The sequence below is a fragment of the Rhinopithecus roxellana genome, chromosome 17, assembly GCF_007565055.1.
Source record: "Rhinopithecus roxellana isolate Shanxi Qingling chromosome 17, ASM756505v1, whole genome shotgun sequence".
Classification (NCBI taxonomy): Eukaryota; Metazoa; Chordata; class Mammalia; order Primates; family Cercopithecidae; genus Rhinopithecus; species Rhinopithecus roxellana.
In genome coordinates this window covers 86,209,900-86,222,774 of record NC_044565.1, presented here as the reverse complement: position 1 = coordinate 86,222,774, position 12,875 = coordinate 86,209,900, and the positions used below count along the sequence as shown (strand labels likewise).

Sequence of the window (12,875 nt, the reverse complement as noted above, 5' to 3'; positions counted from 1 at the left end):
ACACAACTTGAAATGATGGTGATATATAGATAAACCACCTTGTCAGGCAGGGAAAGTACTAGCAAGGTGCAATAGTACTGTGGGGGTTTTAGTTATCTAAATAGCTACTCCAAAACCTCAGTCTACTAAAACCAGGGTATCACTAACTTTTTGCCTTGTACTGCTAGCAATTTCATTTATACGTAGAAATAGCAAGAAAAATGGCTACTTAGAACTAAATTCTGATTAAATAAGAAGGGCTGGTAAGTGACAGATCATTGGCAGAAGGGTGCCAGGTGGCTTTGGGATGGGCAATGACGGTAACACTGGACATAATCAGATGTGTATTTTAGAAAGGGCTACTGATGATAATCTAATCAGATATTAACAAAGGAAGGAGAAGAGAGGAAAAGCGTCCAAAGTAACCAAAGTGGCCATAGAGGTAACTGGCATGTTCAGGTTAAAATGTACAAATGACAGGAGGAGCAAACCATTGAGGATGAATACAAAAGCCTTGCACAGATTTTTAAGTGTAGTTTCTGGAATGAAGACAAAAAATAAGACTTTTGAAAAGGATGTGAAAGATATATTTAGGGATAGAAGCAAAATAGAGAAAAGTTAGGAACACTTCTTAATCAGATGGCTTCACATGAACTGAAAGTCAATTTCTCACTTCCTCTGTCAAAGAGAATGCCCTTGAAACCATGAAGGAGAAAACAACTCAGTTACATGAGTACAGGTACCTTCAAAGGTGACCACAGAAACAATACAGTAATAGCTGAAAAGTTTAGAAATCAGGAGAGGTGGCATCAAACATAAAGTGGTTCTTGTATCCCAATGGGAAAACAAATAGGTTCTGGCAAATATTGATTCATGAGGTGATGTAATCCCTTGAAAATTCTAGGATGAAATATTACACAGGAGTTCAATAAGCATTTGGAAAAAGAAGTAGTGATAACCAGACAGTAACAGGTACACTGTGAACTAACCTCACATATTTTATTGGTTGACTTACTAGGAGAGATTAAGGATGACAGAGACCAAATCCACTTGTCTTTAGGCAAGACATTTGCCAAGTATTTAATGATGTCTCCTTGGACTAGGATAAATGGCTGTACAGGGAGGTAAATTTAAATATCTGTTACTGATTAAAGAACTGTTACAATGTGTAGATTAACAAACAGAATGTCAGCTGGGTGTGGTGGCTCATGCTTGTAATTCCAATACTTTGGGAGGCCCAGGTGGGAGGATTTTTTGAGTCCAGGAGTTTGGGGCCAGCCTGGGCAATATAGTGAGACCCCATCTCTACAAAAAGTAAAAAAATTAGTTGGGCACGGTGGTATGCACATAATCCCAGCTACTGGGGAGGCTGAGGTGGATTGATCGCTTGAGTCTAGAAGGTAGAGGCTGCAGTGAACAGTGATTGTGCCACTGCACTCCAGCCTGAGAAACAGAGCAAAACCCTGTCATTCATTCATTCATTAGTTAAAATAAATAAATAAATAAATGGAATGTAAAATTGAATTGACGGGGAGGTTCCTGGAGTTGACGTTTGATTGTTCCAGTTTCTCTTTTTTTCTATGATTTAGAACTCAGGATTTTGAAAGCAGAGGATGACATGATGCTGCAAGGGAGAGAAAATGCTTTGACAAGGTATTCAAAGATACAGATAGGATGGAACATTGAGAAGAAATAAATAAAACTTTTTGGTATGAATGTAAGGTTCTGTATTCAGATCTCAGAAAATCAATTGTGTAAGTATAGGCTGGGGGATAATCTGAACATTTTTGAGATTGACGTCTATGATTCAATTTTTGTAGTGTGGCAGGCAAAAGGGCCAACGTCAGTTTCGTTTGATTTAATACAAATGTAAAAATCAAAACCAAGGTAGCAGTCCCACTGTGCTCTGACCTGATCAGATTACAACTGAAACACTGAATACAGTTCTAGATTAGACAGTTGAAGGAAGAATTGACAAACTGCAGCGTGCTTAAATGGAGGGGACAGCTGTAAGCCATGGAATATGGGAAACATCTGAAGGAACTAGAAATGTTAGGCTGGAAAAAAAATGAGACTTCAGGGGGTCAAATGTGATCTTACTAAAGATGATGGCTGTTAGAGGAATGGAATTGTTTAATGATGGTTCAGAAGGTAGAATTGTATTTAAAAAGAAAAGAGGCCAGGCACAGTGACTCACGCCTGTAATCTCAGCACTTTGGGAGGCCAAGGCTGGTGGATCACAAGGTCAGGAGTTCAAAACCAGCCTGGTCAAGATGGTGAAACCCTGTGTCTACTAAAAATACAAAAATTAGTGTGGCATGGTGGCAGGCACCCGTAATCCCAGCTACTAGCAAGGCTGAGGCAGGGAATTGCCTGAACCCAGGAGGCAGAGGTTGCAGTCAGCTGAGATCATGCCACTGCACACAAAAAAAAAAAAAAAAAGAGGAAAGAAAAGAATTCAGCTCAACACAGAGGAAAACATTTTAATAATTGGAGGTATTGAAAAATCAGTTGGGCTGCTGTGTGGTATTAAGTTCCTCCTCTGTGGAAGTATCCTAATAAAAGTTAGAAAGGCACTGGTCTGAGAGGTTGTAAATGTAACACTTACTTTGTAGTTTGTGAGATGTTGGATTTGGTGACCACTAAAGACCTTTCAAGATAGAGTTCTATGCCGTGAGAACTGCACTGAAATTAGTCACTCAAACACAATGGCAGGGAGGTTTTTATACAGCATAAATAATACTCCGATAATATGAATTGCTTATGACTTCAAATTTTAAAAAATGCACTTAGATACAATAGATAGATTTAAGGTTATTTATGAGACTGAGCAAGTAAAGATAATAAACATGCAATATTACCTTGACGGGATATGAGAAAAGCTTAACAAAACCAAAATCATCTCCAGTGGCTAAAAGGGAACAGTCTTTGGTAAGACTGGCAGCATTGACATCAGTTATATCGCTATGTGCTGGCCAGATTCCCTCACAGGTGGGTCCCAGGACACAGGTCCATGTGTCCCACTGTATCTTCTCAGTCTGAAAAAGAATGAAAGAGAATTATATTTTTGCACAACCTAGTCTGTTTTATTTAAAAGAAACAGTTTGCACCTGAGTAATTCTAAATTACTCTGACAATAGGTATTTGTGTTGAGTGCTGAGGTACACAAATTCTAAGTTGCATATTTAAAGTGGTTATTTGCATTAAGAGACCAACACTGCAGTCAAATACCCAAGTGTTTTTCTCTAGATAAAATGAACATTTTGAAATTGTGGAAATTTGACAACAATAAGGTATTTTAGTTCTTAACTAGACATTTATACACTGTATAAGCCATAAGCTGGATCCAGATTCCCCAACCCCAGCGCTGATGTCTTAGGCTTGAAAATTCTTTGTTGTTGGGACTGTCCTGTGTATGTCAGGATGTTTAGAGCATCCCTGGTCTCACCCAGTGGATGCCAGTAGCATACCCTTGTCCCCAGGCATTGCCAAATGTTCCTGGGAAGCAAAATTGCTCCCAGTTGAGAATCACTAAGCTAGGCTGATCAATGGAGATGACCATTTAGCAAATTATTTTAAGAATTTACAAGACACAACTTAAAAAAAAAATGACTGCTTCCTTGGAGGAAAAAGTAATAAGATTCTGCGGCAAGCTTAATATCCTGTATGCTCTAGAGAGACTCCTGTAAAAATCCGAAGAGCTATTCATATTGTATTGCCATGAATCTTTTATCCTTTAAAACTGTTTTGTCTGAAATTCTTGGCTAGAATATTTGTAATTTTTATAGGTTAAACCTGATAAGATTGAGGGTTTTCTTTCCATTTACTTAAAACAATAATAAACAATAACAACAACATTATGGCTTTCCTGGGAGATTTTGTCTCATGCACTTTCATTCAAGATCTGCTATTACACCTTAATATTCCACTTTCTTTAGACAAAGCACTGCTCATGAGGAGTATAAGAAATTAGAGAACTGTAGCTAAAATTAAAGCCCAGATCTCTCCTTTTCAATCTGAAACTGCTTTGCACGTTGCTAATGTACCTTGCCTAATTTCTGCTTGCTGTTATTGCTTAGAAGAGAAATTACAAGATAAAGATGCAGCCAGGAGTTTTAGTCACAACATGGTAAGATGCTATACATTTGTTAGTCACTCAAATTTCTCCTCATTTAATCTTGTGTGTTTCTTTTGGAGGCACACAGAAGTGGAACCAAAAATCTGCATCTGGTCCTGTGACTTGGGGGCCTCAGGTAGGAACACAGACTGAGGTGACTCAAGGTGGTTCCCCCAGAAATCATCTCAGTTTTAGAAGTAGCGTCCCTCAACCCCTTATGATGTTCTAACCTAACCTTCACAGGAAGAGAAGCAGGGAACCATCCCTTGCTGGTTCTGGAAGCAGGCTTTTGGCCATTGACTCCCTTCCAAATTCTAGATTCCATCTCCTAGTCCACTTGCAATCCCCACAGTGATGCTGGCCTCCTTATCCCAGCAGGAAAGGAAAGGGAGCTGGTATTCCTCCCCTGGCAGACACCCCAACACAACACCATTGGCCAGATCAGGACACCATACTCTCCAGGGGAAGCAAATGTCTAACTTGCTGGAAGCTACAGAAACTGGACTTAAAATGGAGCATTAAGAATGATACCTATAATCCACCAATGCAAAAGGGTTATATAAACTTGTTAAAAATGCTGGAACTAAGATAGAAGGAGAGTCCTCAAGGGATCCCTTCCTCAGCACCTTGCCTCAGGTAGATGTTATCATTTTGCAAAGGAAGCAACTGAGGCCCACAGAGAGGTTACATCACTGCAGTCACAGTATGCTTAGGAAGCCGAAGGGGGAGGTTTGCTCCAGAGACTTTGCCTCCCAGTATGGTGCTACTTTAACTGTACCATTTGTATCAGATGGATTTGAAATAGGCATTTTAACATTTGTCATATTTTAACAATTTGCTGGGTAAGCTTTGTATTAGTTTACCATGATTGTTTCTTAAAAATAAAATGCTTATTTGAAAAAGATTTTCCAAAATCCCTCATGCTCAGTCGAAGGGCCTTGGCACCACTAGGGAAGTTGGCCAAGAAAGCATCAGTTGGAGGGACTTGCAACCAACATCATCACGAATCAGCCTCTGGAGTAACAAATGTGCACCATGGGGTAACAAATTAACTCTTCAGAGCAAGCACCTGTCACTTTGGGGAGCATTATAACATCAATTTTCCTCTTGTGCATTTTCTTTTATATAATAATTGATCATCTGTTCCAAGCCAGCCTCATCCTCCTCTACCATTTTGTTAAATTACATTTCATTTTAGTATACTTATTTGGGGGCATTAAAACAGGAAGGGAAAGTACAGCTGAAGTGATGTGAAATGATGCTTAAATCCACAGGAGAAACTGAGAGGCTTCATGGTTTAGGCCACGGAGTTACACACAGATGTCTCTGGGTTGAGATCACAGTGCTGTGGATCTTTTGCCCTCACAGAGCCTTAGTTTCCTTATCTGTAAAACCAGATTGACAACTATTAGGTAAAACTGTTATGAGGATTAAAATATAGGTGTATATATTCTGAAATTTGCATGGAGCCAAAAAAGAGCCTGAAAAAGAACAAAGCCAGAGGTATCATTTTACTGGACTTCAAACTACACTACAAGGCTACAGTAACCAAAACAGACTGGTACTGGTATAAAAAGACATACAGGCCAATGGAATACAGAACCCAGAAATAAAGCTGCACACCTATAACCATCTGACTTCGACAAAGTCAACAAAAATAAGCAATGGGGAAAGGACTCTCTGTTAAATAAATGGTGCTGGGACAACTAGCTAGTCATATGCAGAAGAATGAAACTGGACCCCCCCATTTCACCATATACAAAAATTAACTCAAGACGGATTAGATATTTAAATGTAACACCTCAAATTACAAGAATCCTAGAAGAAAACTTAGGAAATACCATGCTGGACATTGGTCTTGGGAAAGAATTTATGACTAAGTCCTCAAAAGCAATTGTAGCAAAAACAAAAATTGACAAGTGAGACTTGGCGAGTTTAATTAACTAAAGGGCTTCCACATAGCAAAAGAAAACATCGACGGAGAAAAAAGACAACCTACAGAATGGGAGAAAACATCTGCAACCTATGCATCTGAAAAGGATCTAATATCCAGAATCTAAAAGGAACTTAAGTCAACAGGCAAAAAAAAAAAACCCCATTAAAAAGTGGGCAACAGGAGTTGGAGACCAGCCTGAGCAACATGGCAAAACCCTGGCCCTACTAAAACTATTATACAAAAATTACCTGGGCATGGTGGTGTGCATCTACGGTCTCACCTACTCAGGAGGCTGAGGCAGGAGGATCACTTAAGCCCAGAAAATCGAGGCTACAGTGAGCCGTGATGGTGCCACTACACTCCAGGCTGGGTGATACAGCAAGACCCTTAAAAAAGGGTCTTAAAAAAAAAAAAGTGGGCAAAAGATATGAACAGATGCTTCTCAAAAGAAGACATACAAGTAGCCAACAAACATGAAAAAATGTTTATCACCAATCATTGGAGAAATGCTAATCAAAGCCACAAGATGCCATCTCATACCATTCAGAATGGCTATTATTAAAAGTAAAAAAAAATAACAGAATCTGGTAAGACTGAAGAGTAAAGGAAATGCTTATTCACTGCTGGTGGGAATGTAAATTAGTTTAGCCTCTGTGGAAAGCAGTTTGGAGATTTCTCAAATAACTTAAAGAACTACGATTCTACTCAGTAATACCACTACTGGGTACATACCCAAAGGAAAATGAATTGTTCTACCAAAAAGACACATGTACTCATACGTTCATTGCAGCACTATTCACAATAGCAAAGATATGGAATCAACCAAGATACCCATCAGTGACCAACTGATAAAGGAAATGTGGTACGTATACACCATGGAATACTATGCAGCCATAAAAAATAATGAAATCATGTTCTTCGCAGCAACATGGATGTAGCAAGAGGCCATTATATTAAGAGAATAAATGCAGGAACAGAATACCAAATACCACGTTCTCACAAGTGGCAACAAAGCATTGGGTACACACGGACAGGAAGGTGGGAATAATAGATACTGGGGGCTACTGGGGGGCAGAGAGAGGAGGAGGCAAAGGCTAAAACACTATCTACTGGGAACTGTGCTTACTATCTGGGTGATGCCATCATTTGTATGCCAATCCTCAGTATCATACAATAGACCCATGTAATAAACCTACACATGTAACTCCCTGAATCTAAAATAAAAGCTGAAATTCAAATAAAAAATAAAGGTATATAAAGTATCTGGCAGTCAACAAATGACCAGTGAATGAATAACATAATTAAAAATATCTCTTACTCAAGGCCATAAAAGCTCCTCTACATAAAAAAGTAAAGGCCGGGTGCGATGGCTCAAGCCTGTAATCCCAGCACCTTGGGAGGCCGAGACGGGCGGATCACGAGGTCAGGAGATCGAGACCATCCTGGCTAACACGGTGAAACCCCGTCTCTACTAAAAATACAAAAAAAAAAAAAAAAAAACCAACTAGCCGGGCGAGGTGGCGGGCGCCTGTAGTCCCAGCTACTCCGGAGGCTGAGGCAGGAGAATGGCGTGAACCCGGGAGGCGGAGCTTGCAGTGAGCTGAGATCTGGCCACTGCACTCCAGCCCAGGCGACAGAGCAAGACTCTGTCTCAAAAAAAAAAAAAAAAAAAAGTTAAAAAGAGGACAGATCAGAGACAAATAAACTGGAACTGGGGAGAGGAGTGAGATCAACATTTCTCAGTGAACAATTTCCATTAATACAACGCCATGATCTATAACAATGTATATTTTTAAAGTACTACACATATACTTCCTTTACAAACAATGAAAATGCAAAGGTACACGTGTCTAAATGTCTTTGGGAGAACCTTACAATACTGGGATGGTTTAAGATACTGGCAAACTGAAGCGAGGGAGAGGCAGATGCCTGCCACTCAGTGGCATACCCTTACCTCCTTTTCCTCTAAGGAAGCAATATTTCTTCATCCTTGTCAACACTTAGACCAGGGCTCGTTATGTGTACACCGTGAAAGAGGTACATGTCTACAAAAGGCATCTAGCTTTCAAGAGGGTGTTAGTTTAGGGATTCAAAAATTTTATCTAGGCTTTGATTTCAGCAATTAAAAAATGATGTATGTAGCTAAGGACACGAGGAAACACAGAAAAAAGAAAACAGTTTGATACAATACAATGGTCAGATTGCAGATTGTTTGCGTCTCAAAAAAATAATTTCCAGGCTGGGTACGGTGGCTCACATCTATAATCCCAGCACGTTGGGAGGCCGACGTGGGCGGATCACCTGAGGTTAGGAGTTTGAGATCAGCCTGGCCAACATGGGGAAACCCCATCTCTACTAAAAGAATAAAATTAAAAAATTAGCTGGGTGTGGTGGCAGATGCCTATAATCCCAGCTACTCGGGAGGCTGTGGTGGGAGAATCTCATTAACCTGGGAGGGAGAGGTTGCAGCTAGCCAAGATGGTGCCACTGCACTCCAGCCTGGGCAAAAGAGCAACACTCCACCTCAAAAAAAAAAAAAAAAAAAAAAAATCTGTTGTTATAGATAATAATGTTCATAATTACAAATAAACATTGAGAAAACATGCTTCAAAATGTATGTTCATAAAAAGCTTTGCACAAAATGACATGTCAAATAGAAAAAGGAATATATAACATCCAAATTGTTAGCTTATTCATTGTCTTCAGGCAGAGAAAAATTAAGCAGAGCATCAACTGTACATTGCTCCACCAGCGTTGTGATAAATCCCTATGTTCTGGGAACCTGGAAACCAGATTAAGCAATCGGATTTAAGACATGATCAAGCTTAAAGGTACACTAAATATAATACATATTAGAAGTTAACGTGATAAGTTTTATTAAAATGCACATATTAAATCTTCACAAAATATCTTTAAAAATCTTTGTGTATGACTGTTACCTCTGAAGGTCTTATTATATGCCGTTTGCCTCTTGGAGCTTCGAAAAAAAGTTGTTCTTTGGCACCTGAATTAACTTGCAATAATTTTCCTGTTACAACAGAATGCAGTAGAGAGACAATTAAACTCTGACTTTAACTCTTTATTATAAAATGAGAAGCACGGGTGCCGCTATTTTGATTCATTTTAATCAAAGTCTCATACATTGAGTAAAAACATTTTGAATTATTCAGAAGGGCGTGTACTGCCAATGACATGGTGTGGTACAAACCCCAAAGCTGTGATTTTCAGAATATGGACTCCATAAAATTTGACCTTGAACATCATTCAAATAACAGAAGAATAAAGCTTGATATGTTTTACTCTGCTGCACTGAAAACATAGTTTTCCAAAGCCTGAGAAAAATCAGTTTTTCCCCTCTTTTTCCCAGTTGCCTCTCAGCAAACTGTGTTGGCAAGAATATGGCATTGGAAGATTATGGCAATTAGAAGTAAATCGCTTATTGTGGGCATTCACATTTACTTCGGCCTGAATTCTAAGTTTGCCTTTAAAGCCTAGAAACAGAACACACAAAATAAACCATAAATGCTCATTCCTTCCCCACCCTCTGGTCTTACTTGAAAATTTGACAAGAAATCCAGGACTTTCCCCAAAGAAAATATTGGGCAAAAATAGTCTTTCAGTCTGATGGACAATTATAATCTTGGATTTGATGTTGAAAAAGGTTAGATTTCCTACTTCTTCTCCTACAATGGCAACAATCTTGTAAGGCTTAAAATGTAAAGGACTCAAGGTACATATATTCCAGTATTTTTGGCATTTTAAAAATATTATGGAAAGTTTCAAACACATATAGAAGAGTATAAAGAACCCCGGGATGCCCGCTGTCCAGCCTCAACAGCTATTAACACATGGCCAACCTTGTTTCATGAACCTCCACCCTAGATTATTTTGAAGCAAATTTCAGACACCATAATATTTCACCTATGAATAATTCAGTATACATATACATAATATTTCTCTTTTTGTTTCTTCCCCATAACTATGGCATATCTAGTAGTCTTGAAATATCTTTCTTAGAAAAATAATACCAAAATAAGAACTTTTCGGTTTAGATCGTGTTCTTTAGCACTTAAATAGGCACCAATTTGATCTGAAATCTAGCTTGGCTAATCTTTTTTTTTTTTTTTTTTTTTTTTTTTTTTTTTTTTTTTTTTTTTTGAGATGGGGTCTTGCTCTGTTTCCCAGGCTGGAGTGCAGGGGTGTAATCTCGGCTCACTACAACCTCCACCTCTTGAGTTCAAGCGATTCTCTTGCCTCAGTCTTCCGAGTAGCTGGGATTACAGGCACCCACCACCACGCTTGGCTAATTGTTGTATTTTTAGTAGAGACAGGGATTCATCATGTTGGCCAGGGTGGTCTTGAACTCCTGACCTCAGGTGATCCGCCCACCTCGGCCTCCCAAAGTGCTGGCATTATAGGTGTGAGCCCCCACGCCCAGCCTAGCTTGGCTAATCGTAAGAAGTTGTAGATCTACTTCTATATGACTAAAAATAAGGTTCTCTCATTTCTAAATGACAACTGTCATCATTTCTAATTTGGTGAATTATAACATTAGGGGATTTTTCCTTGACTTGGAGCAAATGTTTCTGAAAATGTGTACTCTGAAATGGGCACATCTTCTGACTTTATGGCTGAATATATGTAAGTGAGAAAAGAAAAAAGGGAGTTAGTTATCTTTGGCTATTTAGAATCATAAGAAAATGAGTAACCAATACTGTAAAGTAATTCTATTTTTAGGACAATCAAGAGTGACTGCAAATGACAAAGCATGTGGACAAACAGTTAAAGTATTCAGTGAACACATTCTTTGAAAACAGCTAATTTTAGATGATGTTTGGCCATGAGATACTAAAATAACTCAGAGGACTGTAATCCTCAGATAAATCCCAACAACTTACTTTACACTATAGTTTCAAAGATCATACTTCACTTAAAACCAAAAACGAGAAAAATCTCTCAGTGAGGTAATTTATGATTGCAAAAATATTTGAGAATCTAAACACATAGACAAGTACCAGAAGTGCGGGATAGCATTGCAGACAGCTCGTAGGGTCCTCATGTAGCCCATGCCCGTTCCCTGAGAACTGCCTCCGTGGTCATGTTTGTACTCTGCGGGCAGACGTTGACCCTGGAGGGGCCAGGCCCACACTGGGCTGGGTAATCATATTCTCTTGGGAAATTGGCATCCAAGAGGCTGAATCAGTTGGTGCCTACCAGGATGAGATGTGGACTTTGGGCCCGTGGGTGGCATTTTGGGGCAGCTGAGACTGGCCATGTGCAGATGAGGTAGAGAAAGGCCGCTTGTGCAGAGAGAGGGGTCATAGGCAGAGGTAAGACCCAGAAGAGCAGTGGATGCTGAAACTAGCTGCCTACGAGTGGGAGAGGAGTGGAGAGGAACTGCTTGCTTGGTTCCTGTGCATTCTCTAGTTCATTCCTAAAGTTAGTTCCTTGGCAGGTTGTTTCCTGCTCTTGGATTCTTATAAAATATCTTCGTATCTTTCCAATAAACTCATCTTTTATTATGATTTTAAAATTTAAGCCAGTTTCCAGCCTGGGCAACATAGTGAAAGCCCGTATCTACTAAAAATACAGAAAAAAAAATTAGCCAGGCATAGTGGCGGGCGCCTGTGGTCTCAGCTGCTTGGGAAGCTGCTGTGAGAGGGTCTCTTGAGCCCAGGAGGTACAGACTGCAGTGATCTGAGATCGTGCCACAGCACTCCAACCTGGGTGACAGTGGGATCCTGTCTCAAAAAAAAAAAAAAAAAAAAAAAAAAAAAAAAAAGGAGGTTTAAGCTGGTTGGTGGGTTTCTGTTCTTTGCAATCAAGGATGTGAAGAAGAACAAACCAAACCAAAAAGCTATTCTTCTATTAGGAAGGAATAATTAAGAGTATTTTTTTAAAACCAAAATTTTCTTTACTGCTGCTAATACACATTTTTTAAGCATGAGGAAATATTTAGGTCACCACTCCTTTTTCTCTCTGCCTGCTGTCTGTCTCTCTCACTCTCTCTGTCTGTCCGTCTCTATCACCACTGAAATATTCTGAGGGCGAGGAGCAGAATCAAGAACAAAAACTCTGTTTAATGCATTTATAATTGCTCTAGAAAAACAGTAATCCTATTCTTTCAGAATCACATTTTTATCACTGGAAATATCTGCTCACACAGATTAAAAGCTGAAAGACACCCATGCCCTTACATCACACATCTTGCAGGTACCATAGAGCTTTGCAGCCCATAAAGTGATCCACATACATCACCCCAGCTGCTATATAATTTACAAGTTAGACTAATTCCAACAATTGGTACTAAATGTACCAAATATCAGGCCATTTGCAATAAAAATGGGAATGAAATGTGCTATTATGGCTCAAATTGTCATTTTTATTTTATTATTATTTTTTGAGACAGAGTCTCACTCTGTTACCCAGGCTGGAGTGCAGTGGTGCAATCTCGGCTCACTGCAACCTCTGCCTCCCAGTTCAAGTGATTCTCCTGCCTCAGCCTCCCAAGTAGCTGGGATTACAGGTACCCGCCACCATACCTGGCTGATTTTTGTATTTTCAGTAGAGATGGGGTTTCACCATGTTGGCCAGGCTGGTCGCAAACTCCTGACCTCAGGTTACCCACCTCAGCCTCCCAAAGTGCTGGGAATACAGGTGTGAGCCACTATGCCCAGCCTTCAAATTGTTAATTTGTAAAGGATGTTACAGCCTGTTATTTCTAGAAATGAACTTACAGCATTTAGAAAATATCCTTTCTATGTTTTCTCTCCCTCCATGCATTTTTTCTTTCTCAAGTATTCCATGCTGGAGCTTTCATTCAGGGGTAGCTGATGTTCCTGC

General features: G+C 39.5%; 1 protein-coding gene across 1 annotated transcript in view; it reads right to left on the bottom strand.

The window, feature by feature from the left end:
* EML6 (EMAP like 6) overlaps positions 1-12,875 on the bottom strand; it is a 254,718-nt gene that overhangs the window by 52,867 nt on the left and 188,976 nt on the right. Inside the window, 2 exon segments of the mRNA XM_010378900.2 lie at positions 2,841-3,017; positions 8,972-9,060. Coding sequence (XP_010377202.2) covers positions 2,841-3,017; positions 8,972-9,060 — 266 coding nt within the window.